The sequence below is a fragment of the Colletotrichum abscissum genome, assembly GCF_030869225.1.
Source record: "Colletotrichum abscissum strain IMI 504890 chromosome Unknown Scaffold_3.1, whole genome shotgun sequence".
Taxonomy (NCBI): Eukaryota; Fungi; Ascomycota; class Sordariomycetes; order Glomerellales; family Glomerellaceae; genus Colletotrichum; species Colletotrichum abscissum.
Window position 1 is genome coordinate 755,737 of NW_026850209.1, and position 23,210 is coordinate 778,946.

General features: G+C 55.3%; 10 protein-coding genes across 10 annotated transcripts; 4 read left to right on the forward strand and 6 right to left on the reverse strand.

Annotated features, from left to right (window-relative positions):
- Window positions 1-1,944: 1,944 nt before the first annotated feature.
- Window positions 1,945-6,235, reverse strand: CABS01_01583 (uncharacterized protein; the record flags this gene model as incomplete). Its single annotated transcript, XM_060534963.1, has 4 exons — window positions 1,945-2,249; window positions 2,301-5,711; window positions 5,764-5,833; window positions 5,894-6,235. The coding sequence occupies 4 exons, from the start codon at window positions 6,233-6,235 to the stop codon at window positions 1,945-1,947; spliced, it is 4,128 nt and encodes a 1,375-aa protein (XP_060398152.1).
- A 1,498-nt stretch (window positions 6,236-7,733) lies between these two features.
- Window positions 7,734-9,838, forward strand: CABS01_01584 (AFG1-like ATPase; the record flags this gene model as incomplete). Its single annotated transcript, XM_060534964.1, has 2 exons — window positions 7,734-8,787; window positions 8,847-9,838. The coding sequence occupies 2 exons, from the start codon at window positions 7,734-7,736 to the stop codon at window positions 9,836-9,838; spliced, it is 2,046 nt and encodes a 681-aa protein (XP_060398153.1).
- A 492-nt stretch (window positions 9,839-10,330) lies between these two features.
- On the reverse strand, window positions 10,331-11,146 carry CABS01_01585 (uncharacterized protein; the record flags this gene model as incomplete). Its single annotated transcript, XM_060534965.1, has 2 exons — window positions 10,331-10,918; window positions 11,096-11,146. 2 exons carry the CDS (start codon window positions 11,144-11,146, stop codon window positions 10,331-10,333), a joined length of 639 nt encoding a protein of 212 aa, XP_060398154.1.
- Window positions 11,147-11,735: 589 nt separating this feature from the next.
- On the reverse strand, window positions 11,736-13,116 carry CABS01_01586 (malonyl CoA-acyl carrier protein transacylase; the record flags this gene model as incomplete). Its single annotated transcript, XM_060534966.1, has 2 exons — window positions 11,736-12,829; window positions 12,936-13,116. The coding sequence occupies 2 exons, from the start codon at window positions 13,114-13,116 to the stop codon at window positions 11,736-11,738; spliced, it is 1,275 nt and encodes a 424-aa protein (XP_060398155.1).
- A 1,011-nt stretch (window positions 13,117-14,127) lies between these two features.
- On the reverse strand, window positions 14,128-15,892 carry CABS01_01587 (adaptor complexes medium subunit family protein; the record flags this gene model as incomplete). Its single annotated transcript, XM_060534967.1, has 3 exons — window positions 14,128-15,307; window positions 15,367-15,786; window positions 15,849-15,892. The coding sequence occupies 3 exons, from the start codon at window positions 15,890-15,892 to the stop codon at window positions 14,128-14,130; spliced, it is 1,644 nt and encodes a 547-aa protein (XP_060398156.1).
- A 372-nt stretch (window positions 15,893-16,264) lies between these two features.
- CABS01_01588 (uncharacterized protein) lies at window positions 16,265-16,641 on the forward strand (the record flags this gene model as incomplete). Its single annotated transcript, XM_060534968.1, has 2 exons — window positions 16,265-16,379; window positions 16,460-16,641. 2 exons carry the CDS (start codon window positions 16,265-16,267, stop codon window positions 16,639-16,641), a joined length of 297 nt encoding a protein of 98 aa, XP_060398157.1.
- A 758-nt stretch (window positions 16,642-17,399) lies between these two features.
- Window positions 17,400-18,537, forward strand: CABS01_01589 (exosome complex exonuclease RRP4; the record flags this gene model as incomplete). Its single annotated transcript, XM_060534969.1, has 2 exons — window positions 17,400-17,614; window positions 17,709-18,537. The coding sequence occupies 2 exons, from the start codon at window positions 17,400-17,402 to the stop codon at window positions 18,535-18,537; spliced, it is 1,044 nt and encodes a 347-aa protein (XP_060398158.1).
- A 250-nt stretch (window positions 18,538-18,787) lies between these two features.
- Window positions 18,788-19,859, reverse strand: CABS01_01590 (glutamate-cysteine ligase modifier subunit; the record flags this gene model as incomplete). Its single annotated transcript, XM_060534970.1, has 2 exons — window positions 18,788-19,751; window positions 19,834-19,859. The coding sequence occupies 2 exons, from the start codon at window positions 19,857-19,859 to the stop codon at window positions 18,788-18,790; spliced, it is 990 nt and encodes a 329-aa protein (XP_060398159.1).
- Window positions 19,860-21,505: 1,646 nt separating this feature from the next.
- On the forward strand, window positions 21,506-22,277 carry CABS01_01591 (clathrin adaptor complex small chain; the record flags this gene model as incomplete). The annotated part of the gene is made up of 5 exons (XM_060534971.1): window positions 21,506-21,516; window positions 21,581-21,614; window positions 21,680-21,797; window positions 21,860-22,134; window positions 22,248-22,277. 5 exons carry the CDS (start codon window positions 21,506-21,508, stop codon window positions 22,275-22,277), a joined length of 468 nt encoding a protein of 155 aa, XP_060398160.1.
- Window positions 22,278-22,574: 297 nt separating this feature from the next.
- CABS01_01592 (uncharacterized protein) lies at window positions 22,575-22,949 on the reverse strand (the record flags this gene model as incomplete). Its single annotated transcript, XM_060534972.1, has 1 exon — window positions 22,575-22,949. The coding sequence occupies one exon, from the start codon at window positions 22,947-22,949 to the stop codon at window positions 22,575-22,577; it is 375 nt and encodes a 124-aa protein (XP_060398161.1).
- Between the last annotated feature and the right edge of the window lie 261 nt (window positions 22,950-23,210).

The following is a 23,210-nucleotide window of genomic DNA, read 5'->3' on the forward strand; positions in this document are numbered from 1 at the left end:
CACGCCTTAGAGTTCGTAAGCCATGTCTCAAGACAAAGGCCCGCCTCTGTAAGCAAGCAATGCCAGGATAGTGTGGCTCGCTTTCCTCGGCACGCTGTGGCTTGCGCACTCTCCATGTGAATGACGTTGGAGGACTCCAGCCATTGCTTGCTGGGCGCTCGACGCTCGTTATCATTAGATATCATTTGGGACGACGACGACCGGGACGGCATGAATCGTGGCTTGGCCAGAGTTGTCGGACGGTACCTTACCCCTCCAGCGGGCAGGCATCACTCCCTCCAAGATGCGTGGCCAGAGGGTGTGAAGGTTGACTCTATCTCTTTTCGTTTCTCAAACAAGATCTTGGCACAAGTCTAATTGCGAGTGCGAGCCGCGGGAGCCAATGCCGCCCAGGGCATGTTTGTTGTCTCGACTTTTTGACCACAGTGGGATACCTTATACTCCAGACCTGCGAGCAGACCTGCTCCTTACTTGCGGCGAGAAAGAAAAGCTGTTTAGGTGGGATTGTAATAGGTGAGGTGGTTGATCGGCATACCTATGGATTGATCGCCGTGGATGCCGTGGATAGCTTGCTGTGAATTTGGAAAAGCAGGAACCCTGTGCAGAGTGGGAGTACCTTACGTCGCCTCTTTCTTTGGAGACCTTTTTCCACACGAGGCCGTGGATCGGCGTGGCTCAAATGCTGGCAAAACTTTCCCCCCGCCTTGGCCAGTGCTTCCTCTCCAGTGGTCTCCCGGTTACACGGGAAGGAGAACAAAAGAAAGAGACTCCGGGAGCGTATCACCTAGAGTAGACGGGAAGAGGCGGGCGCGTCGCGCGTGTCGTCGTCGTCGTCGTCGTCGTCGTACGCCGCGTTATTTTGCTTTGCTCTGCTTTGTCTCCGATGTTGCACTCTTTGTCCATGTAAGTTGGGGCGCCGCCGGGCGTCGCGCGCCGAGCGGGTGGCGAATGTGTAGTTTATATACCACGCGATACGTCGTGGGAGTTATATGTATACGTGCGTTTTTGACGACGACGTCGGCGACTATGTGAAACGTCTGCTTTCAAAGAGTCAGAGAAAGGATGAAAAAAAAAAGGAAACGAAGAGGGAGAAAAACAGGGAAGAAGAATAATAGTAGCATGGGACAACGAGAATGCATCATCGTGGAAACGCAATCAAGTGTCTCATGCACCAGTATAGAGTAAAGTACTGGATAGATTGAACGATGTCTCTCCGAGATTGTAAATTCACGGAGCTTTGAAACATGTTGTATAGTGTTTAGTCTTGTCACAAATGCTCGAGGAAAAGCTCTACCCAACACTCGTGCCAAGTCCGATCACGCACCCTCTCGTTTTGCAGCTATCACCAGACCACGGCATCTCGGAACAGATTGCTGTCATGACAAAGCCAGAACTTCTCAAAAACCTCACACCTGTGTCAAAGTTTCATGGCAAAGGCCAATTCACTAGCATTGCAAAAGTCATGATGGAGGAACAACATATCGAAATAAGAGTGGCAGGCCCTCCCTAATCGTGTATTTTATCTGTAATCTGAATCGTCGTGTTGCTTGCTGGCAGCTTCTGTCTGCATCAACCTCTTTCTTTTTTTATGTCCCGCATCTCTCATGCCTTTCCCAATTCGTTATTGATGTGTAGAAGAATAAAGAGGAGCCTTGGTGCCGTGGCACATCTGTTAAGGCTCATGAAAAGGAAAGTCAAAAAACACCAATGCCTCAGCCTCGTCGAGAGCCGTTAAAGTTACACCCAGAACCAGACTTCCCAAAAGTCCCCAGTACTAAAGAAATGATCCTCGTGTATGAGGGATGCTGCATGACCCCGTGACTTCCCTGGAATCTAGACTCAGAATAAGGACCCCCACCCGGCGCCGAACTTGGAGTTCTTTGACGAGAGGCTCGATCCAGACGAGTAGAGAACACCATCTTGTTGCCGAAATGCCTCCACATCCTAATGCAGACCGTTCGCCTTACCATTCGTCTGCAGGTCCGGAATGTCCTCCGTGGCAGCCCGAGTAGCCTCATCCACACTATCCGCAACTAACGTCTCGGCAGACTCGGCCGTTGTGCGAGTCCATTCCTCCAGACGTGCCTTGTCGATATATTTGCGCAGTACCGAGTCTTCCCACTTCATTGCATCCAGGAGCTTATCCCGGTAAGACTTTTCCCAGCTAGCCCAGCGGGCGTCGAGGTCGTCCACGAATGCTCCCAACGCGTCGGAAGGCCTCGTTGGTTGGAAAGGCTCGTCAATTCTCTCTGTTTGGTAGTTAGCAACTGGCTTCGTGAGAGCGACTTGGTGGTACCCACGTTTTTGGTAGCAGGAAATGAAAGCACTGAAGAGCGTAGTCCTGGTTAACTTCTCTCCAACGAACGAATCGTCCTTCAACTGCGTATCGTTGAGCTTTGTCCAATCATCGCGGATGAAGCAGCGTCTCCAGATCAAACGCTTGGCCATCTTCGACTCCTCGCCCTTGAGTCCCAGTGAAGCAGCCTCAAGAGCCAGATAGAAGGGATCATCAATGTCGGCGGCCGTCTCACCCGGCAGATGAACGAGAGTGAGTAGGTCAATGAGAGACATGGCATCAAGAGCCTCGTGCTTAAGGAGCCTTCTCATGCTGCTCTCGAAGACTTGGATCAATGCCTTTTGTTTCTTTGGGATGTGAAGACAGTGATTTTCCATGGCAAGTTGCAGTTCAGCGCTTTCATCTACAGCCATCTGAACAGAAGGGAAGACCTGGGCGTAGAGCTGATCCTGAATTTTGATGAGATGAAGTTGATCGTCGATGATCTCAATCTTCTCGTCGGATGTTCCCTCAACCTCGACGTTGGCTTGCTTGAAGCCGAAGAGATCAGATGGGGCAGGCTTCTCAGATTCAGCTAGCAAAGCTAGCTTTCCGAGACTAAGTTCAATCTTCTTGTTCCAGACCTGCTGCTCACGGGTAATACCGAGGTCGAAAAGAGTCTCCGCCGCATGCCCAATGTCACGCTCACGCTGGATGTCGTTGATCCACGAAATCTTGGCGAGTTCAGGTTTGGTGCGTAGGAAATTTGTTCTGTATCCATGGTTGTCGTGACTGAAGTCCAATACGGCCTGGACACCAGCATTGTCGAGCAGAATGTCGTACGTGGGGAACGCAAAGGCCTCGCCATACTTGTCAAAGTACACACCAATTTGCTTCTCTTTCAGCTCCGCTTGCTTAGTGAGTTCGCGAGCATCGACTTGTGATCTTGACACTGTCGCTTCACTTCTGAGACTGTTGATCTGCTCGATCATAGCCAAAGCAAGGGCTCTCCAGCACCGGTGCTTCTCGGCAATGTTGATACTCTCATCCCACTTGCCGAGACGGAGAAGGGAGAGAACCTTGTCGTTTCGGTCCGAATCGTAGAGCTTGGAGAGATGCTCTGACCACTTCTGCGCCTTTGCGTCTTGTTGTACAGCATTCCATCGAGATGCCTCGAGCAATGACACGAGGTACAGATCGCTTAGATTGGCAATTTCTGAGTTGATCTTCTCCAGGAGCGCGGGATCCGGCTGCTTCGTCTTGTCCTTGGTCTTCTCCTTGGGAGGGTAGTATTGATCAAGCCACGTGTGACTGAGCTCAAGAAGCCGCTTCAAGTTGTTGCAAATGTAGTGACATCCGGTCCAGGGTTCAGCGAGACCATCGTAATTGTCGCGCAAGATGCCGAATTGCAGCTCTTCGTCTTCGAGTCCGTAGAATGAGAGCTTCTTTTGCCGGTACTCCAGCGCCGTCATGAGAGCGACCAGATTCACTTGCTGGGCCTCGTACATGAGCCGAGTGATTTTAGCATCGTCCATGATGTGGTCTTTGTACATGTACTTGATCACTTCATAGGCCCACGCGATAAAGATCTCGAGCTTGCCAACGTCATGCACGAACCAGTGCCTGACGCGATCGACTTCCCCTGCGCTGCGGTTCGGGTTCGTCTTTTCGTCTTGGTGAATGAACTCGACAATCTCAGCAATCAGGTCCTTCTTGTCGTTCGCAGGTCGCTCGTTCGTAAAAGCCTCGTGACGCTTCCACAGAACTGTTGCCACCATCATCTTCTCGGCATGCGAGAGTAGAAGCCAGCGGGTACGACGGTCCAGCTTGACCTTTGTTATCTTGAGGTGAGACATCAACCGATCGAGGGCCTGACAGCGAGTGCTAAGATTGTCTTCCAAAGATGCGGGCAGACTTGAAATGTGCGATGTCGCTGAACTCATGATCTCGTGGCTGAGTTGCAACGCAGCTTCAGACACCTCCTCATCCGAAAATTGCACCCCTTTCCTTCCGTCGAAAATCAAGGGGGTATCTTGCTTGTTCCCAAAAAAGACAGCTTGCTCTAGCTTGCTCTTTGGCGTGACTTTGGGAGGTTGGTCACTGCCAAATTTGTCTATATCTGTTGTTGTGAGTCGCACGATACCAGTACCGCGGACCATGAGAACGACTGCTGGGTTCTTCGTCTTCTGGCGGCTTCTTGACTCCTCATGACCAGTATTAGCGGTCTGAGGCTCTTCAAAGCCAGATCCCAAGATCTCTGGCTGATTGTTGTCCGAAAGAGTGATGACATCTTCGTAGGTGGGAGGAATAATGTGGTTATCTTCTTGGAGCTGAGCGTCTGGTGACTCCGGAGGGTTGCCGATGGATGCCACAACGACAGCCTTGTCGAAAACGACGAAAGCTACAAGGGCCGGTCGGGGGAGATGCAAGCGAGGCCTGGTGGACTGCACTGGGTTCGCAGGATTGAAGCGCGCCTTGTATGAGGAAATCGGACGAACCATGCCAACTTGCGCGGAGGCCGGGGAAAGGATGACCTCAACCAAAGAGTAGTGCGACTCCTTCTTTTTGGTGAAGCTGACGAGAAGTAAGAGATGCTGCAGGTTCTTGTCTTCCGAAGCCATGGCGTTGCTGAGTCTGCTCATGTCCCGATACTTGGCATCCAAGCCCTTGGGAACGAAAGCAAAGTCGACAACCTCGAACGTCTCCGGCTGGAAGTCAGCAGCTGAGGGATCAACGTCGCGAATCGCTTGAATAATCTCCTCCTGCATGTCCGCTTCCACAATCGTGTCGTGGTGTCCACCGCGATGTACATTCCAGGCGTGAAGTCTGCCCTTCAACGTAGCTGCGACAACGTTACGTTCGCCAACTCGAGAAGTGCGCTCTGCCCGAACGGCAGCAATATCCCCGCGCCCTGCAGTTTGCGTCAAGGCGTGACGAATGCTACCGAAAATTCCACCCGCCGTGGAACCCAGGTTTGTCCGCAGGAATTGGACTGAGATCGTTGGTCTGCCGTGGCTGTCTCGAACGCTCATGTAGGCTAGTCGGCCACTGCTAAAGGCCAGAACGAATCCGGCGGACTCGGCGTTCGTGATTTGTATGACCTTTTCGCCAGAAAACATGCCTGATATCGATCCTTCCACGCCATTTCGCTGTTTCTTCATGAAGTCTAAAGTCGCGGCGCTCGTGATGGATTCCCAGTACGCGATCTTACCGCTGATGGGCATAACAACAACCAGGCCGGGCTCTGTTGATGAGGCCGATGGGGAGACGAGACAACCCAACGGCAGAGGTTCCGATGTGTGTTTTGAAGGATACGGGAGGGTGAATGTGAATGTCTCGGGAGATTGGGATGGATCCGTATACGGCCAAACGATCGCATGAGTATGGCTGAGGCTGAGGGCGTAGCGGTTCGAGAAGATATCGGCCTGTTGCTGGGCTTCACTTGACTGTTAGATGCGAAGGACGGCAATTCCGCAAACGTTACGTACCTGAAGCATCTGCGCGTAGACGGTCTGGCAATGCAGGCAATTTGCTCACAGTGTAAGCGTTGTTCGTCGTCTGTTGGGGATCTTGTTAGCTAACCAGGGGGGCGTTCGTTGCGACCGTGTATTTGCGTACCAAAACAATACTTCCATCGCCCTTGGTCGGTCTGTCGCCTCCCTTTGGCTTCTTTGCGCGCACGCTGAGTTCTTTTCTCGGGGTGGGCGTGATGGGGTTCTGGTTTTCGATACCGTCCTGGCGTGTGTCGAGTATCGCAACTTTATCGGACTTGACCTCGTACATCTCGGGGCCCGTGGGCGCGGACACATCAGGATTCACGAAGGTCTGCTCGGTAAGAGGCAGACGCTGGCGCTTAGCTTTGGGTTGTTGGGCGAGGCTTTCGTTACTGGCCGGTCGCTGCCTTCTTCTGCTTCGCGTCGCGGTGGCGGGACCGCCCTCGTTCGTGGAGGGAGAAAACATTGTGATGCTGTCGAACGACCGGGCGCGAGGTGGTTGATGGGAGTCGTGGTCGCGGTCGCCGTGATGGTTCTGGTGATCGTGGATGGGCCGGTGTCAATCAGAAAAACATTTCGAGGATGGATGGATTCTGTGGCCTAAGGTATTCTGAATTTGTTAGGGAAAGCGGAGGTCGGAAACGGTGGACGCAAGTGGCAGAGCGGATTTAGCAACTATGTGAGAGTGACGAAGCATCAATCGATTGGGTCTCGCAAAAAAAACACAAGGTTGCTGCATCTGCCAAGCACGGACCAGCAGCGCCAGCAGCTCCTGTCTGACCACTAGCAGTGTGGTGTCAGGCTCCATGACCCCGGTGAGCAGCAGGTCAGGGCAGGTGTGCAGGTGTGCCGGCGTGCCAGCTGAGGCGGCGGAAGGGGCAACGACAGCACGGGTGTACCTACCGACGTAGTGAGGTAAGGTCCCTCCACAAGTAAGGTAAGGTACTTGTCGACCGTAGGTAAGGAAAGTGGAGATACCTGCCTCGTGTCACGCTCAGTACGTACCTGCTTTTTCTCAGGTCCTGTTGGGCAGGCACAGGCAAGCAAGGCAGGTTCGTTGCTTCCAGCACCTCAAAATGGGAAAGGCTTCCCATTGGCCGACTCCGCGATCGATTTGGAGTCCGCTGAATCGACGCATTGGACGGAACAAAATACCTTAGGACCCTGAAAGTGGAGCCTGGGAAACCAACTGAAGTCAACAACGTCACTCGGCCCTCGGGAAGGGTCGGCGGGCACATCGATAGAACGATTCTGTTGTGTAAAGGCAGACAGAAATACCCACTAACAACTGCCTTTCCTTTGACTGAGTCGTTGATATTTGTGACTTGCACTTGTTTGCTTCCAGATCCTCGGTACACACCTTAGTCTGTAAGGCGACGTACTTCCAACTACCTTAACGTCCACATAGAGTTGTTGGACGAACTAACTCGACCCCACCATTCGCTTCTATTCACTCATGTTCTGCAACTCATTGCATTCTTGACCCGGAGCCATCTCCCGAGACACAGTCAACTACGATGATTGGCCGCGAGACCTCATGAGTTTGCATAGCCAATAGCCTTTCATATTCACGAGACTGTCATCTATTATTCTGTCCGGGCCTTACTTGTTCTTCCGACCTCGAATCAAGTCTCATACAAGACATTCGCCGTTTTGAGATCCATTATCGAGTAGACCAAAATTGTTCAGTTTGGGGCGACCCGAGCCCTCGGAGTCCTACACCTTAGCTGGCTTCAAAGTGGAAGTACACGGTTATCACCCATCTTTTTCTGCCCTTGGGTGCGGTTCATGAGCAAGCCCGCCTGGCAGTGCGACTGAACGCCGGGCATAAAGTTGTCTCAGCTGCATTACGGATCTTCAAAACATAGAGCTTGAAGGCGAGTGTATTAGAGAGAGGGAAGGCAGGGTCGACGGCCATTGGCTGCAATCTCATATTGTATGACTCTGGACGAGCAACGGCAACCATGATCTCTCACACGCTGAGGATGCCAAAGGCAAGACGGATGGCTTACTCTATCCGGCGGTACTCAACAGCCATGGCCATCACCGATCCCCTCGTCAAGTACAGGACGCTGGTCTCAACCAATGTCCTATCACCAGATCAAGACCAACACAGACTGGCAATTCACCTACAGAAGCTCTACGGCCGTCTCAAAGACTACGCCCCCGAAGTGGACTATCGCGAGCGCCTAAAACAAGTTGCCGATATACCAGAAGCCCGCGACCCAGATGAAGCCGCCGCGACGCTGGCTATGCCGAGTCACCCCATTTGGGACAACCCGCTCTTCAAACACCTCGCCCGCAAGGCCATGCCAGATCCAAAGGAGACGAATCCCATGGCTTTAGTCCACGTCATGACCAGTCTGGAGGGCGCCATCACAATCAACTCACCTAGAGGCCTCTTCCTATCCGGTGAGGTGGGTGTGGGAAAGTCAATGTTGATCGATCTCCTAGCACAGGGCCTGCCGACTGAGAGGAAACGTCGGTGGCACTTCAACACCTTCATGCTATACACCTTTTCGCAACTGGAAAAGTTCCGCCAGTCACACGCCGAGCTAGATGGGAACGAAAAGGAGTACGCCATGCTGTGGCTGGCCAAGAAGCTCGTAGAAGAGTCTCCCATTCTGTTTCTCGATGAGTTTCAGCTGCCTGATCGCGCAGCAAGCAAGATCCTCAGCCACTTGTTCATCGCTTTTTTCCACCTCGGCGGTGTACTCATCGCTTCATCTAACCGCGTGCCCGAGGAGCTGCAAAAAGCCATTGGTATCGAGTACACTGTCCCTCCTTCTGACGGGTTCCTCAAAAGTCTTTTTCTTGGCGGAGCTCGCTCTCGGGGAACTCGTCATAGTCAGAACGACTTTGCCGCCTTTCTCGAAGTGCTAAAGGCTCGCTGTGACTTCTGGCACATGGATGGAGCCACGGACTGGAGACGCCGGGAGACCGAAGTGAAAGCCGCTGTTAATGCCATATCCATCGAGGGAACGGGACTCGCGGCGGAACCTGCAGATACCCAAGAGGGTAAGTTAACAGTCACTGATTGAAGTATACGGTGCTGACGAGTCTAGAATCACCCAAAGAAACAACCAAGCCAGCAAAGTACTTTTTGACTCCCGAGACCTCGGAATGGTCATCAGAGCTATCATATCTCCTCTCCCAATCCTGGAGCCCGGCAACCCTCACAGTCTATGGCCGCACAATCCCCGTCCCGCGTCAACGAGACGGCGTAGCCTACTGGGACTTTGACGCCCTCGTTGCAACCTTTGGCCCCGCCGACTACGTGACAATGGCATCAACCTACCACACCTTCATCATCGACAACGTACCCACCATGACCACGCTCCACAAGAACGAGGCTAGACGCTTCATCACCCTCCTCGACGCCCTTTACGAAGCGCGCTGCAAGCTCTTCGTCCGCGCCCAGACCGGCCCCGACGACCTCTTCTTCCCCGACATCCGCGCCGCCCAAGCAGAAATGGCTGCCGCCGCAGAGGCGGCAGCGGCAGCGGCGGTATCCGGGGAGGAAGTCGTCTCATCGGACGCAATCTACTCCGAGACCATTGCCGAAGTCTACCAAGACTCCGCGGCTCCCTTCCGCCCCAACATCTCTTACTACGACACCGAGGCTCCGACCTCGAAGTACGATCCGGACCAGGACTCGGATTTTGGCCGCGCCGGCAACGTCAGCAGCAGCAACACCACGAGCCCCAACTTTAGCAACACGGCCGGCTTCATCGGCGAGGACGAGCGCTTCGCGTACCGTCGCGCCGCGAGCCGGCTATGGGAGCTCTGCAGCGCCGCGTGGCACGCCAGGGGCAGCAGCGGCGGTGACCCCTCGGAGTGGTGGACGCCCGTCCCGCGCACCGCGCGGCACTGGGAGGACTCGGCGCCGTCCAAGCCTAAGCGGGATGAACCGTTGCTGCCGCGGAAGCAGAGCGATGCCGTCATGGGCCCGGCGAGGCCTGTTGACGAGCCGTTTGGAACAGATAAGCTCGTCATTGAGAGGTGGACTGCTCTGGAGGAGGCTGAGCGTCGGCGGGAAAAGTCAGCTTCGTCTTCGTCTTCATCCTAGGACAGCGTGCGTCACTAGAGTTTGATTTTCGGCTGCTTTTTTTTACATACGATGAGTGGAGGGCATTTGGAGTACGAGGAGCATGAGGGAGGCAAGGTCCGTTGGATGATCTTGCTCTATCTTTTCTCTCTTTGTGTCCCCTCCTCATCTTCTTGGTTTTGGGAATTATCGCATTTGAGAGTACCATCTCACGGAGCATAGCATAGCATTCTGGCGGTGCTGGGCTTAGCATACGTCGCTCAGACGACGTCGAGACCTTTGAGTCTTCATGATGGATAGATATCTTACATTACCGGTACCACCCGGTACTCACATTAGAAGAAAAGAAAACCCATACTTGACATCACACCCTCGGAACCCATGCATCTATCTTCTATGATCAAACGCCCCCAAACTCCAAGGAACCCAAGAAAGAAGGCGACGAACCACTCTTCACCCCCCCTTTTCGACTTCAGATCCACACCGCCGCTCCTCTCACTCCAAAACCCCTCTTCAAAGATTCGTCACACCAGGCGTCCACCCCTCCCCGATCCTCCTCACCTCCCCCTCAAACTTGCGACTCTTAATCACCCGCCCCCCCCGCCCGCTCACAGGCGAATGCTCATCAGGCTCGTAAAACGGATTCTGCAACAGCCGCACATACGCGCTCTGCACAGCCCGGAACACGACCCGCAACTCCTGCTCCCGCAACCCGACCGCGCCGCGGCCCCCCTTGCCGGCAGCGGCCGTCTCCGCGCCGCCGGCGCCAGCACCCGGCGTCCCGCCAGCGACCCTCCGCCCGCGCATGTCGACGACGACGACGATCTTGACGCCCGTGTTGGTCTCCCACCCGTACGCGGCCAGCCGCTCGTCCACGGCGTGGAGGAGGCCCACCTCGCCGGACAGACCCGTCCCCGTGGACCCTGGCGCCGCGGCGGCCGCGGCACCGCCGCCGGAGGGATTGTTGCTGCCGTGGCGGAGCTCGAAGATGTCCAGGGTCGAGGAGAGGAGGAGGGAGAATTGTAGAGGGGTGCGGATCGGCGCGAAAGTGTTTGTCGAGGGGTTGTGTGAGGGGAAGATTTGGATGTGGAGGGGGTTGTTCTAGAGTTTGGAATTGTTGCGTTAGCCTTGTGTCTTTTTTGATCTGGCGTTGAGGTGCTGAGATCATGCGTTTTCTGATCGTATGGAGGTTGGAAGAGGGTGAACGGGACCACGAGCGTGGACAAAGGTTCGTGGTGGTCTGCGCCAGGAAGGGGGGAAGTGAGGAGGAGGACGTACGTTGCGGCCGATGATGCCTATGCATGCTATGGAAGGGATGGCGGTCGCCATTGTGCGCGGCCTTGACTTGTGTTGCCTTTCGGCCGCCCGAGGTTTCAAGTTTTATCTTTCGATAAGGCACTGCGCCGAGGCGTGGAATGCGATCGTGGTGCTGCTGGTCGGTCAAAAGTTGAGTGTGGGCGGTTTGGTGATGTGGTTTGGAGAACGGAGAGCTGGGGTAAGGTACAGGATGCTGGTTCTAGGAAATAGCTGGTGTGGACGGGAGCTTAATTGCCTTTTTTGGGGCGCCTCCTTGCTGCCCCGCATTGGCATCAGCAACAAGCTCCTAGTTTCCTGGCATGTCAACTTCACAAAAGTAGTGATTTACATGTCAAGGCAATACAGATGAATCTCCAAAGATGCCCGGAATGGATCATGGTGTTCCCCCCTTCGTAGAGAAATAGTATTACACCTCAACTAAACCAAATCATTACTCCAATGTTCATAACGAAGGCGTAGAAGCCCGGCCTCCTTCTCATGAGCTAACACGCCCATCGAGAAAAGTTGATAATACCAAAGGAAAGCGCCGTTGGAATAACCTCCCCCCGAATTTTTGCACCAAGAAGCAGACAGAAGGCTGTCATCGCCAAATAACCCTCATTCATTCAATCTCCTCACCAGACAACCCTTCCGTCTCCTCCAACCCCCTCAACATCTCCTCAATTTCACTCGGGTCCGTAATCGCCCACACGCCGCCGCCCTTGACCGAGTCCTTGCCCCTCATCCCGACCTCCTTGCCAACGAGATTCCGCCCAACCTTGCCCGGCCCGATGCCGATCCACCGCCTCACCTTCTCCTCCTGGTCGAGGTACTTGATGCTGTCCCACCACCGCACCGTCTCCAGACACTGCCGCGCCAGCAGGTCCTTGACGTCCTCCCTGCTCTCAAACGGCCGCGCGCTCACGTTGCTGATGCACGGCAGCCGGCCGGGAAAGGTGATAATGTCCTCCGCCTCGCGGCCCCGCACCCGGCTCTTTTTCGCCAATATCTTCTGCATCACCCCGACCGCGGGCTTCATCAGCGGGCTGTGAAAGGGGCTATCGCTATTCAACCGCACCGCGCGCGGGTCGTGGCCCAGAAACTGCCTCACGTGCGTCGACAGCGTCTTGATCCGCTCGATATTCCCGCTCAGCACAATCTGGTTCTTGCTGTTCACGTTGGCGATGAGCACCTGCTCGATAGGCGGCACGTCCTCGGAGCTCTCCCCTTTCGACCCGGCGCTCGAGTGGCCTACAAAGTCGTGTATCGCAGCAATCAGCGGGCCCAGGTACTCGGGCTCCGTGACGATGGCCACCATGCCGTACTCGCCGCCGTACTCCTCGACGGCGCGCCGCGTCGCCTCCGCCATGGCCTCGGCCCGCTTCCGGACGAGATACAGGCTGTCCTCGAACTCGAGGTAGCCGCCCGCAACGAGGGCGGCGAACTCGCCCAGCGAGTGGCCGAGCGTCACGTCGACGCGCCGCGCGACGTCAAAGTCGAACTCGCGCTCGAGGATGCGCAGGATCAGGATCGAGGTCGCCATGATGGCCGGCTGCGCGTTGGGCGTTTTGGTCAGCAGCTTGCTGGGCCCGTCGGCGATGACGTCGGAGAGCTTGAAGCCCATGTAGTGGTCGATCTCCTCGATGATGGGTTTCGCGGTTCGGGGGAAGGCTTCGAGCCATGGTGTTATCATGCCGACTTTTTGTACTCCTTGGCCTGCGATAGTCACATGTACTTGTCAGCTCCTCGAAATGCTTCCCTCTCATTGCCTTCATATTTCCCCCCTCTAAGCACATGGGACTCTTCATCGCAACGCACGCACCTGGAAAGAAGAGCGCCGTCCGCGGCCTCTTCCCCTGTGATGTAGACACATGCCGCCTACTTGATTCGAACGCTACACTGCCCGTCGCGGCGCGCCTGCGACCGAGGCAGCCGGGCCCATCGGCCCATACGGCGGCGGCGCCTCGGCGGAGAGAGTGGTGAACTCCGGGAGCTGTAGTCATGGCCCGTTGGGAAAACAAGACAAAGGCGCCAGCCAATTGTGAGCTGGGGCAGCTTAGATGATCGCAATCATGGACTAATGATTTAATCACTTTGGTGTGTGTTTGTATCTCTGTAGGTGTTTAAACGGAGTACCGTAGCGTAAGAGAAAGTGACAAAGACTCAACGCCACGAAAGAGCTTCTAGAAACAAGTATAGAAGAGAATTAAAAACTAGAGGTGTCAACGAGGGGGGAGGTCCGCGGATTTTTGCGACCGAGTTGGAAGATAATGTGTCACACGCAAGCACAGCCCACGCGCGGCGGCCGTGGGTAGTCTTGGTCTTGGTCTTGGTCTTGGGGTTTGGGGGAAACGGAGAGCAGATAGTCGAGACAGGAACGTGGTGCGCGGGTGAGATACGAATTACTGAGATGGAGTGAGCCCATGACGCCAGTTGGAATGGCGGTTGGTCCTAGGTAGTGGCCGCCACTAACCGAATGTCCCGAGGCCGAGGATTGAAAGGGAGCTGGAGGAAGAAAAACACTGGAGCAAAGGTACCTACCCCGCGATTGGCAGCCTGGGCAGCTCTTTTACAGGCGCGTTACCAGTTCCGCTGCGCCGGGAGCGGGGCTGCTTTTGCTGGATCTCCCCCAGGGGGTCCAGGGGTCAATTGCCGCCGACTCACCCCGATGCTGTACTCTGATCTCACGCTGAAAATTGAGTCACCGCCTCGGCTTGTAGCCGTCACAACAAACAAGGCCACGATTTGGAGGTACCTGTATCAAAAAAAAAAGAAAAAAAAAGAAAACGGCTTCTTGGGCGGTTCAAAGTCGTCTCTTGGCTTGCTTTGATGGGCACCGCCTGGTAATCTTAGACCGCAGCGAATTGGCATCACTAGTCTGCCACTAGACGGAGTGGAAACCGAGGCCCTCCAAAGCATGTGAATCATACTTTGCTTCAAGCACTATCCAAGAATAAAAATAGCTAAAATAATTCTCATTAGTTTATATTTGCTATCATGTTTCGCGTTTCCGTCTAACACCGCGTCTCTACACCGCCCTTGCTGACCGTCAAATACTTGACGCCCTTGTACGGCTTCACGTTCTCACCGAGACCTTTGCTCTTGCGCGGGTCAATCATGATGCTCTCCACCTTGAGCCCGCTCGGCAGCCACCCCTTGACCGAGAAGCTCACCGACGCCGAGCTCGGCATCAGCATCTTATTCTGCGCCACCTTCTTCGCGTCCTTTTCGTCGTCTCCGCCGTCGGCCGTCTTCTTCGCCTGGGTGGGGCTACTGCTCTGGTACGGCTGCTCGTCGTAGCCGTACGCCTTGCCGAACCCGAACCCGTTAGGGTCGAGCTCGTCCTCGTCCTCGTCCGGCAGCTGGCCCACTACGGTACACCTGAGACCAAAGTAGGACGTGCCAGAGGATATCTCCTTGGTGGGGACGTGCCACTCAAGGACCCTCTCGCTGGGGTTGAAGGTCGCGTCTCCCTTGCTGGGCCGCAGCTCCGACAGATTTCTAACCTCTGCCGGCAACGGCACCGTGACGGTCAGATCCTCCATCAGAGGCGATGAGGGAGTTCCCGGGTGGGGGCCGCCGAAGCCTCGACCTGCTCCTCCACCACCGCCGCCACCTCTTCCGTACTGACTTGACGATGAGGGGCCACCGGCTCCCAGCACCTTGTTGACGTGTAACCGCACTTCAAAGTCGGAGCCCGTAAGGCCCAGCCCGGTCTTCATCTCAATGTTGACAGGGAGCTTGAGATTGTTGGCACTTAAACTACCGCTCTTGCCGTTCGTGAATGGTAGCAAGTCGACCTCGTAGCTGGCCAAGATGAATCGGCCGTCTGGTGGTACAAAGCTGAGTTCGCCAGGTCGTTCCTTCCACCGTGACAGACGGACACAGGGGTGAAATACTGGGAGGTCCATGAAGCCAGCCAGGTTGTGTTTCCCAGAGGGGCTCGTTAATGTCATGACAATGTCGGGCATGCCAGACACCTTACACGTGAAGGCTATCGTTCCGTTGGCGAATGCTGCCAGCGGCCGCCCCGAGGGTGCGAGAGTCACAGTCAGGGTCTCGACGATGTCGGCGTACATCTCGTTGGACGTATGCCTCACGTTAGCCCTGCGCCAGGGTAATGCCGGCGTATTTTGGGCAATCAAGGACGGCGTACTCGGGTTGGCGAAGCCCGTGCCAAAGTTGCTAGGTTTCCTACGTGAACTCCGTCAGACCAATTTTCCTTTCATATGCGTTCGAAGTGTCTCCCTTACCCAGGCAAGGTGATGCTGCCAAGCAGCTTGCCCACCCATCCCTCAACCTCGACCAAATCCCTCAGCGCGTTGGGTTCCGTCGTGTTGATCGTCCCCGCGTCGCACATCTCGTTGAGCAGCTGCGCGACGACATCATAATTGCTCTCAATCTTGTGCGCTAGCAAGGGCGCGCCTAGGAACTCCTCAAAGACGTCGACGATGCGGTGGATGAACTCGAGGACGAGCAGGGGCTCGATCTCGGAGGACGAGGTGGCCAGGAACAGCAGGTTGGCGTGCTTGAGGCTGAAGACGAGTGTCGGCGGGTTCGTGTTGGCGAGGTAGACGAGGTTCGGGCGCGGGGCCGGGTGCTCTAGGTAGAGGGGCAGGAGGTGCTGCGCCGACAGCGGGCGGGAGGTGTACGTGTGCGACAGGATGGCATGGCTGTCGAGGGTAGAGTATGTTAGCTCTGGCGGGTCTGGATGATGGGTATGCTGTAGACTGACTTGTGCTCATCGTAGATGTGCAGCGCCTCAATAACGCCGTTCATCGTTCAGGTCGGCATCGGAGGCTGCGCCGTGGTCGTCGGAGGTGGTGGGGGGTGGGAGGTTGTTTGCTTGTCAGTGTGTCTGGCTGCCGCTGGAGCTCCCACGTCCGGGAACCACACTCAGACCGGCCCCGCGTACCTTGGCGGCGCCGCACATGCTCGATGATGGAATTAAATGTTAGTGCAATAGAACAGCCCAATACAGCCAATCAGCAGCGAGATATACCCTTGTCGCTGCACCAAGCTCCCCAGGCCTCTATGGTCTATCACTGCCATTGTCAGGAGCTTCCCGTCGTTCGTCGCAAAAAGCATTCGGTAGCCAAATCTTGAAGACCGCTCAGAACCAAGCCGCTCACCCCACACGCCTTCGCCGCCATGATCGGAGGAGGAGACAAAATGCCCACCGTGGGCACCCTAGACAAGCCTGAAAACCTCGACCAGCTCCTGCGCGAGGACCGCGGCGACGATTGCACATCGTGCAGGGTCATTGGTAAGCCACCACTATTCTCCCAGGCTTGTGGTGCTCGGCAGCAGTAGGGAAGCCATGCTAATGCGGCATCTTCCGAATAGGAGGCGGCGCATTTCTCGGCCTTGCGGCATACAACTACCTCTCCGGCATGGGCCACGTCGAACGGCAACGCGCCGAGATTCTCAAGTCGGGATCTAGGTTCGGCATGGGAAGCCGCAAGCTGGGCGTCGCTAGTATCTCCATTGGCCTGGCGTACCTTGGCCTGTGGAGGCTGTTCAAATAGACGACGGACGAATGAAAGAGACGAAGAGAGGAATTGGGATAATGAGCAAAAATCGCAACTCAAACAGTCAGGCCAGGCGCGTCCGCGGGAGATGGCCTCAAGGACATGAGAGAGCCGATGCTACCGGCAGGCGAAGCTTGGCGCCACTCTGTTGACGGCCTCGCACGAGCGGATTTCAGGCGCCTACGGTAAAGAATCGTAGCGGCAACCCGTGATAGAAGGCCATGGTCAAGATATCTCAGCCACTTTGGCCCTACAGCTGGCACGAAACTGATTGCTTGACGGCGGACTGACGATCTTTGGGCGGATGCTGTGAGAGATAACTCCAGCCGATACGTGCTGCAAATACTGTTGTAATACTGTACAATACTGTCATGTAATCAAAAGCGACAATTTTAATGAATCAAACAAAGGCACACTATGGTATGCAATTAGACATATAATGTACCGATTACCGGTAAAGTTTATAGCCGTTGTGGTGCTGTCAAAAGAAAAAATGTAAGGTGCAGGCAAGCATCGCCCGCCGATTGAAGGCTCCAAACTGCCCCTCCAAAGCTTCACCAAAAATTCTTTGCAAGCAACAATCTCAACCACATCCACATCCACTAAACAGCAACCACCACAAATCCCACAGTGCAATCGACGCAACAAACCCTATCAAATCATACTCTCAAGCAAGCCGAATCATACGACACCGAAAATCCGACTGTTTCCTCAGCGCCCCAACGGCCTTCCCGCCGTAAAACCATAGATTCACCATGCCCATCACAATCCTCGCCCCGCGTGGCACGCCGTCACATCACAAGCCCTACGCTGCCGCAGGAGCAGGAGCAGCAGACTCGGACTCAGACTCAGATGGCGGCGCCGATATCGAGGGTGACATCTCCATGCGCCCCGCGAAACGCTCCCGCGGCGACAACTACGAAATCGTCACGCCGGGCGAGATCATCACCGACGACCCCCAGTGGATGAGGTTTGTCGGCCCCAACAATATATCCATAGGAAGGCTGTGGAAAGACAGAAACTACAGTAAAGAGAAACCCCTAACTGACATCGCCACGAAACAGAGGCCACGGAACCTACATCACCCAAAACACAACAGACATCGTCTCCTCCGTCGCAGGCACCGTAACCCGCACAAACAAGCTCCTCTCCGTCCGCCCCCTCCGCGCCCGCTACACCCCCGAGATAGGCGACCTCGTCGTCGGCCGCATCGTCGAAGTCCAAGCCAAACGCTGGCGCGTCGACGTCGGCTCCTCCCAGCTCGCCATCCTCCAAATCTCGGCAATCAACCTCCCCGGCGGCATCCTCCGCAAGCGCACCGACACCGACGAGCTCCAGATCCGGTCCTTTTTCGCCGAGGGCGACCTCGTCGTCGCAGAGGTCCAGCAGCTCCACCAGGACGGCGCCGCCTCCCTGCACACGCGTTCCCTCAAATACGGCAAGCTGCGCAACGGCGTCTTCGTCGCCGTCACGGGCACCGGAGGCGGCGGCGGCGTGGTGAGGGCGAAGAGGCAGCAGTGGGTCATGGACGCGGCGCGCGGCGCGGCAAAGGTGCACGTCACGCTCGGCGTCAACGGCTTCATCTGGATCAGCAAGCACGTCGAGAGCGATGCGGGCGCCGAGAGCGTAGGGCTGAACCGCATGGAGGAGAGCGTCAGCACAAATGTCTACTCGAGCCAAAACGACAAGATTGACGACGAGACGATGCGCGAGGTCGCGCGGATACGGAGCGTCATCCTTGCGCTGGTGGAGAACGGGCTGCGCGTCGACGAGGACATGGTCGTCAGGGGGTACAAGGTGGCCGTGGATATGGGCCTGGAGAGCATCGAGGACGATATCTACCTCGGTGGCGAGCGGGGGAAAAGGCTTGCCGAGGCTCTGTTGAGAGAATAGACAGTCACAAAATGCTGTGTGGCACACGAGTCAAAAAGACATGGGCGAGATTGGGCAGAATAAATATCTTGAAGGGAAAAATAGTTCTCTGATAGATACCAAGAAAGGGGCTTCGTATAATCCGTCAAAGAGACCCTGAATCGCCAGACATCAGAAACGCTATGCAGTGTATATCTATAGGCTGTATTGTTCAGCCATGGTATCAAAAAAAATAAATCATGTAACCAAAATCATGGTAGACAACGTCTACTTAAAAGGTCTCGACGAGCTCTGCGCCGGCAAAGTACCCCTTATTCTCAATGACACCGCGATCCTTCACAAAGGCAGTGTACTTGACCACCCACTCAGGTGTGAGGTCGCCCTCCAGACCCTCCTGGTCCTCGGCAGGGTCGGCGAGGACGCCAGCGCCCTGCAGGCCGTGACCGAGGAGCTCGCGGAGGGTGCCTCTGGGCAGGATGTCGGTGCAATCGGTGTGGACAAGCAATTCGACGCCCTCCGTCTTGGCCAGCTTGACCAGCGTCGGGGGAACGCTGCAGCAGTCCTTGATGTTAATCTGGTCGACGGCCGGCCGGACGCTGACCTTTTTGATGAACTTGGCCAGCTTCTCAGTGCCGAACTCGGAGATGCCGAGGGCCTTGACCTCCCCACGCTTATACAGATCCTCAAGAACGGTCCATGTCGCAACCTCCTCGTCAATGTTGCCCTGAGAGGCATTGCGCTTGTCGGCTTCCCATTCGCAGTCGCCCTCAAATGACATGCCCGGGAAGGACGCGATGAGAAGATCGATCGTCGTGACCCCCAGCTCCTTTCGCACGAGGCTCAAGGCATCCTGCACGTACTGGGCCCGGTCTTGCGGAGCGGCATTAGGGAGGAAGAATAGCTTCACGGTAACGTCGTAGTTGTCGGGCTCTTCTTGTAGTCCAGAGTAGGACCAGTCTATCCGCGGGACGAAGAGCGCATCGTCCTCGCGAGCGGTCCACACGTCGATGCGAGGCCGGCGGCCGTTCGAGTTGTGGGAGAAGCCATTGGAGTGGCCGTTCAAACCGTTTCCATTCACGGGTTCGTCATCGTCATCGATGGGAGAAGATTCTTCGTAAGGCGAGTAATCCTGCTGGGCAGCGAGAAAGTTGCTTCGCAGCGAGTTGGTGAGTTCAAGGTTCGACCTGTAGGCTCCCGGTTTGCGGATTATGGAGGGGCCGCCCGAGACAATGTTTCTGCATGCAACGGAGATCGCCAATCAGCATCAGAGCGCACGGAACGATTCTATGGTGGGAATCAATGAAAGGCGTGACAAACCCAGTGGAGAGAATGAGTTTCGTCATGGCGATATTGACAATGGTAGTAGATAAGGTAAATATCGCGATATTATAGCTCAAGATCAGATGCAATGAACTGGTAGTCGAGAAAAGATTGCGACGTCAAGGGTCTTGATTGCGCAATGTAGAGGGGAGGGCGTTCCGATCTTCAGCAACTTTTTTTTTGGTGCCTGTTGATTTTTAGACTTTGGAGGGGTGATTAACAATCGGAATCAGGTCGAGGGGCCGATAAGGAAAGGTACGGTCCGCTCGGGTTCAAAGGTGAGACGGGGTAATTATTAATCGTTGGCGCACGGCAGGCGGATGTCGGCTTGTGTGTGTCGAGGCCCCCAAAATCGGAGATAAAGGGCGTATGAGATGGAGTAGTAGTCTGTATCTGTAGGTATGGTACGAGGAAAAGTCGTGATATGCAGTGTATGCAGCGAGGGGGACGGTGGTAGGCGGGGATGGGTTCCAGAAGTACGCGCGAGACTCTTCTAGGATGGGACCCGCGGGTGGATGTGGATCGATGATGGTGTTTATTCTCTAGGTCTCCGTGGAGTTGTGACTTTGTATCTCGTGGAATAGGTAGTAGACGGTGGAGGGGAAAGGCTTGCGGAAAGAGGGCGGAGGACTGGGCTAGCCTTTATTTCAACAACCGGACGAGGACGGGAAATGAAAGAGAGATTTCCATGCAAGTCCGTCTCGGTGTGTGCCGACTGAATCAAGTCGTTCAAGTAGGTGTCAAGACATCCGTGGAAATCGTTCATCTTCGATCCTGCGGCAACGGCGTTTCCTGCCTCGCAACTTCCATCCGGGCACCGACCACATCCCGCCATCCACCCCTCATCCCGCCGCAAATTCGGCAGCAGCGCGACTCCGGGGGGCAGGTCAATGGCACTTGGTGGGGGTTTTACCCATCGCGTCAGCGCCCTGGAGTGATTTGTCTGCACCTTCCGGAGGCTTCCGTAGGACCGCAGCAATCGCGACGGCCTATGAGAGGCCGTTGTCGGCATGAATCGCTCATCCAATGTCTCTGTTTTATTCAATCCCATCACCACACCATTACCGGCATTCAAAGACTTCAATCTCGAGTCGCACAAAGCCGGCAGCAATGAAAGACCGAGCTTTGTTCCGTTTGGCACGGCAGTCCAGGTAGCGTACACACATGGACATTGTCTGCTGAAAGATAGATGTACCTTGACCAACTCGGACGAGATACCGAGCTTTTCCAGCCAAAGTAGACGGAGCTTTTGCAGCGGCCCTTCCACTGTCTAATCCCACTCACAGCGCTTCGCTATCTGTCCATCTTACGTAAGCTGGAAGCTCCCAGGACAGGGCGTCACCTCAAGCTTTCCAAGCCCGCCGTCACCAGGTGTCGCCTGCTAGGTACCTAGGTACTGCCTGAGGATACTGCAGCCTCAAGCTCAAGGTACACCTGCGGCCAAACTCGACACCTTGCGCCCATCAGCCTGACGTGACCAAGGGGTATCGTCACACCCAACAGACCGCATATCGTCGCCAACCGCAATCCAGCGCTCGGTTTGATGTGCTCGACCACTACAGCACTGGACACTTTATACGACGTCAACTCAAGGTCCACAACGCTCTTTTCAATTCAATCCCCATCTTCTTCTCCGTCCACCTTGTGGTGGTGATGTGAAGGCATCATCATGGCTATCCAGTACGTGATGACCCCTCGGCCGCATCTGATAGTGCATCAAGGCAAGAAGACTAATTCAATCTAGATACCTCATCCTCCTCTCGCGCCAGGGCAAAGTGGTACGCACCCATCGCTACCCGAAATCCCCTCGAACATCCCTTTGCTGATCACGATCCCTCCACAGCGCCTCGCAAAATGGTTCACCACCCTCTCGCCCAAGGAAAAGGCCAAGATCGTCAAGGACGTTTCTCAGCTGGTCCTCGCCCGTAGAACCCGCATGTGCAACTTCCTCGAGTATAAGGGTCAGTCGCCTTCGAAACTTGGCCACTTCGCCCGTCGACAGTCACTGACTTGTTCCCGCCAGATTCCAAGATCGTTTACCGCAGATATGCGTCGCTATTCTTCATCGCAGGAGCGGCGTCAGAAGATAACGAACTTATTACCCTCGAGATCATCCATCGCTACGTCGAGCAGATGGACAAGTACTATGGCAACGTCTGCGAGCTAGATATCATCTTCTCCTTTACGAAAGCCTACTACATCTTGGACGAGCTATTATTGGCGGGAGAACTACAAGAAAGCAGTAAAAAGAATGTGCTGCGGTGTATATCCCAGCAGGATTCGCTCGAGGACATGGAGGTACGTTGAGTCGATGCTTTACTGTTTACTTGTAGTCTCTGCCTTCAAGACGACGAACTGCAGCTGCGCCATTGGCGAAGTCTTGCGCTGACGATTCTCCTACTCCCCATCAGGTCGAGGACGAGGTTACAAAGATCATGTAACCCTCCTCCAGTGTGTACCTATTTGCTAGATTGAGACGCGAAGCCCGGGATAAATCGAGCCTCGAAGCCAATCTACGACATCTATACAAGTGTTGCACGAGCCGCGAGGAGGGCATGCCATTTATGAGTCTGTTGGCTAATGGGCGCTCTCGCCGCGTATGCAGGAAACGGAAGAGATTACATCGTCTCTCAAAGAGGTTGGCATCCTTTGACGACCCGTCATGGCTTTCGGATACACTGCAGGCCGGATATCAGAAGGCCGATACGCGACAACGAGGGAACGATGCGCCGATGCTGTTATGGACGGGAATGACCCCCGGGTGGCCCTTTGTGTGCATAGATCTTTGAGGGCGGAAAACCGTCCTCTACTACATCAAGAGAAGAACATGAGATAGCGTTGCTTGTTGCTTGGTTGTATCCACAACGTTTGTCCAGTCTTGAGTTTTCCCCCAGAAACGACGCATGAGCTGGGCACGGGGCCAAGAGCGACGACGACAATGGAGCATCACTGCATTCCACGGAAAATACGTAACAATTGACAAATAGACGAGCATTCCGATACGCAACCAAACGCCAGTCTTCATTGCCCAGAGACAGTATGAAGTCATATTGCGAGACGGGCTTGGAGTAGCCGCTCGTGGCCTCTTGACGCCCTTTCATTCGCTTGGACATTACCGGCTGCGCCCCGCCTCCCTATACGCGGCGGATTGGACAGAGTTGCTGGGTGGGTTTCCGAAGGCCGCGAAGGGGGCCCTTCCCCCAACAAGCAGGGAACAGACAGGGACTGGACCCTCGACTTCCCAGCTGGTGTCTCCCCCACACCCGCGAATCCGGTGTCAAGAACGAAGCAGGCGGTCACAATGCGATACGGCAGTCCAGCACCAGAAAGCGGACATGCTGGAACAGCGCAAGATATGCTTTGTCACAGACTCC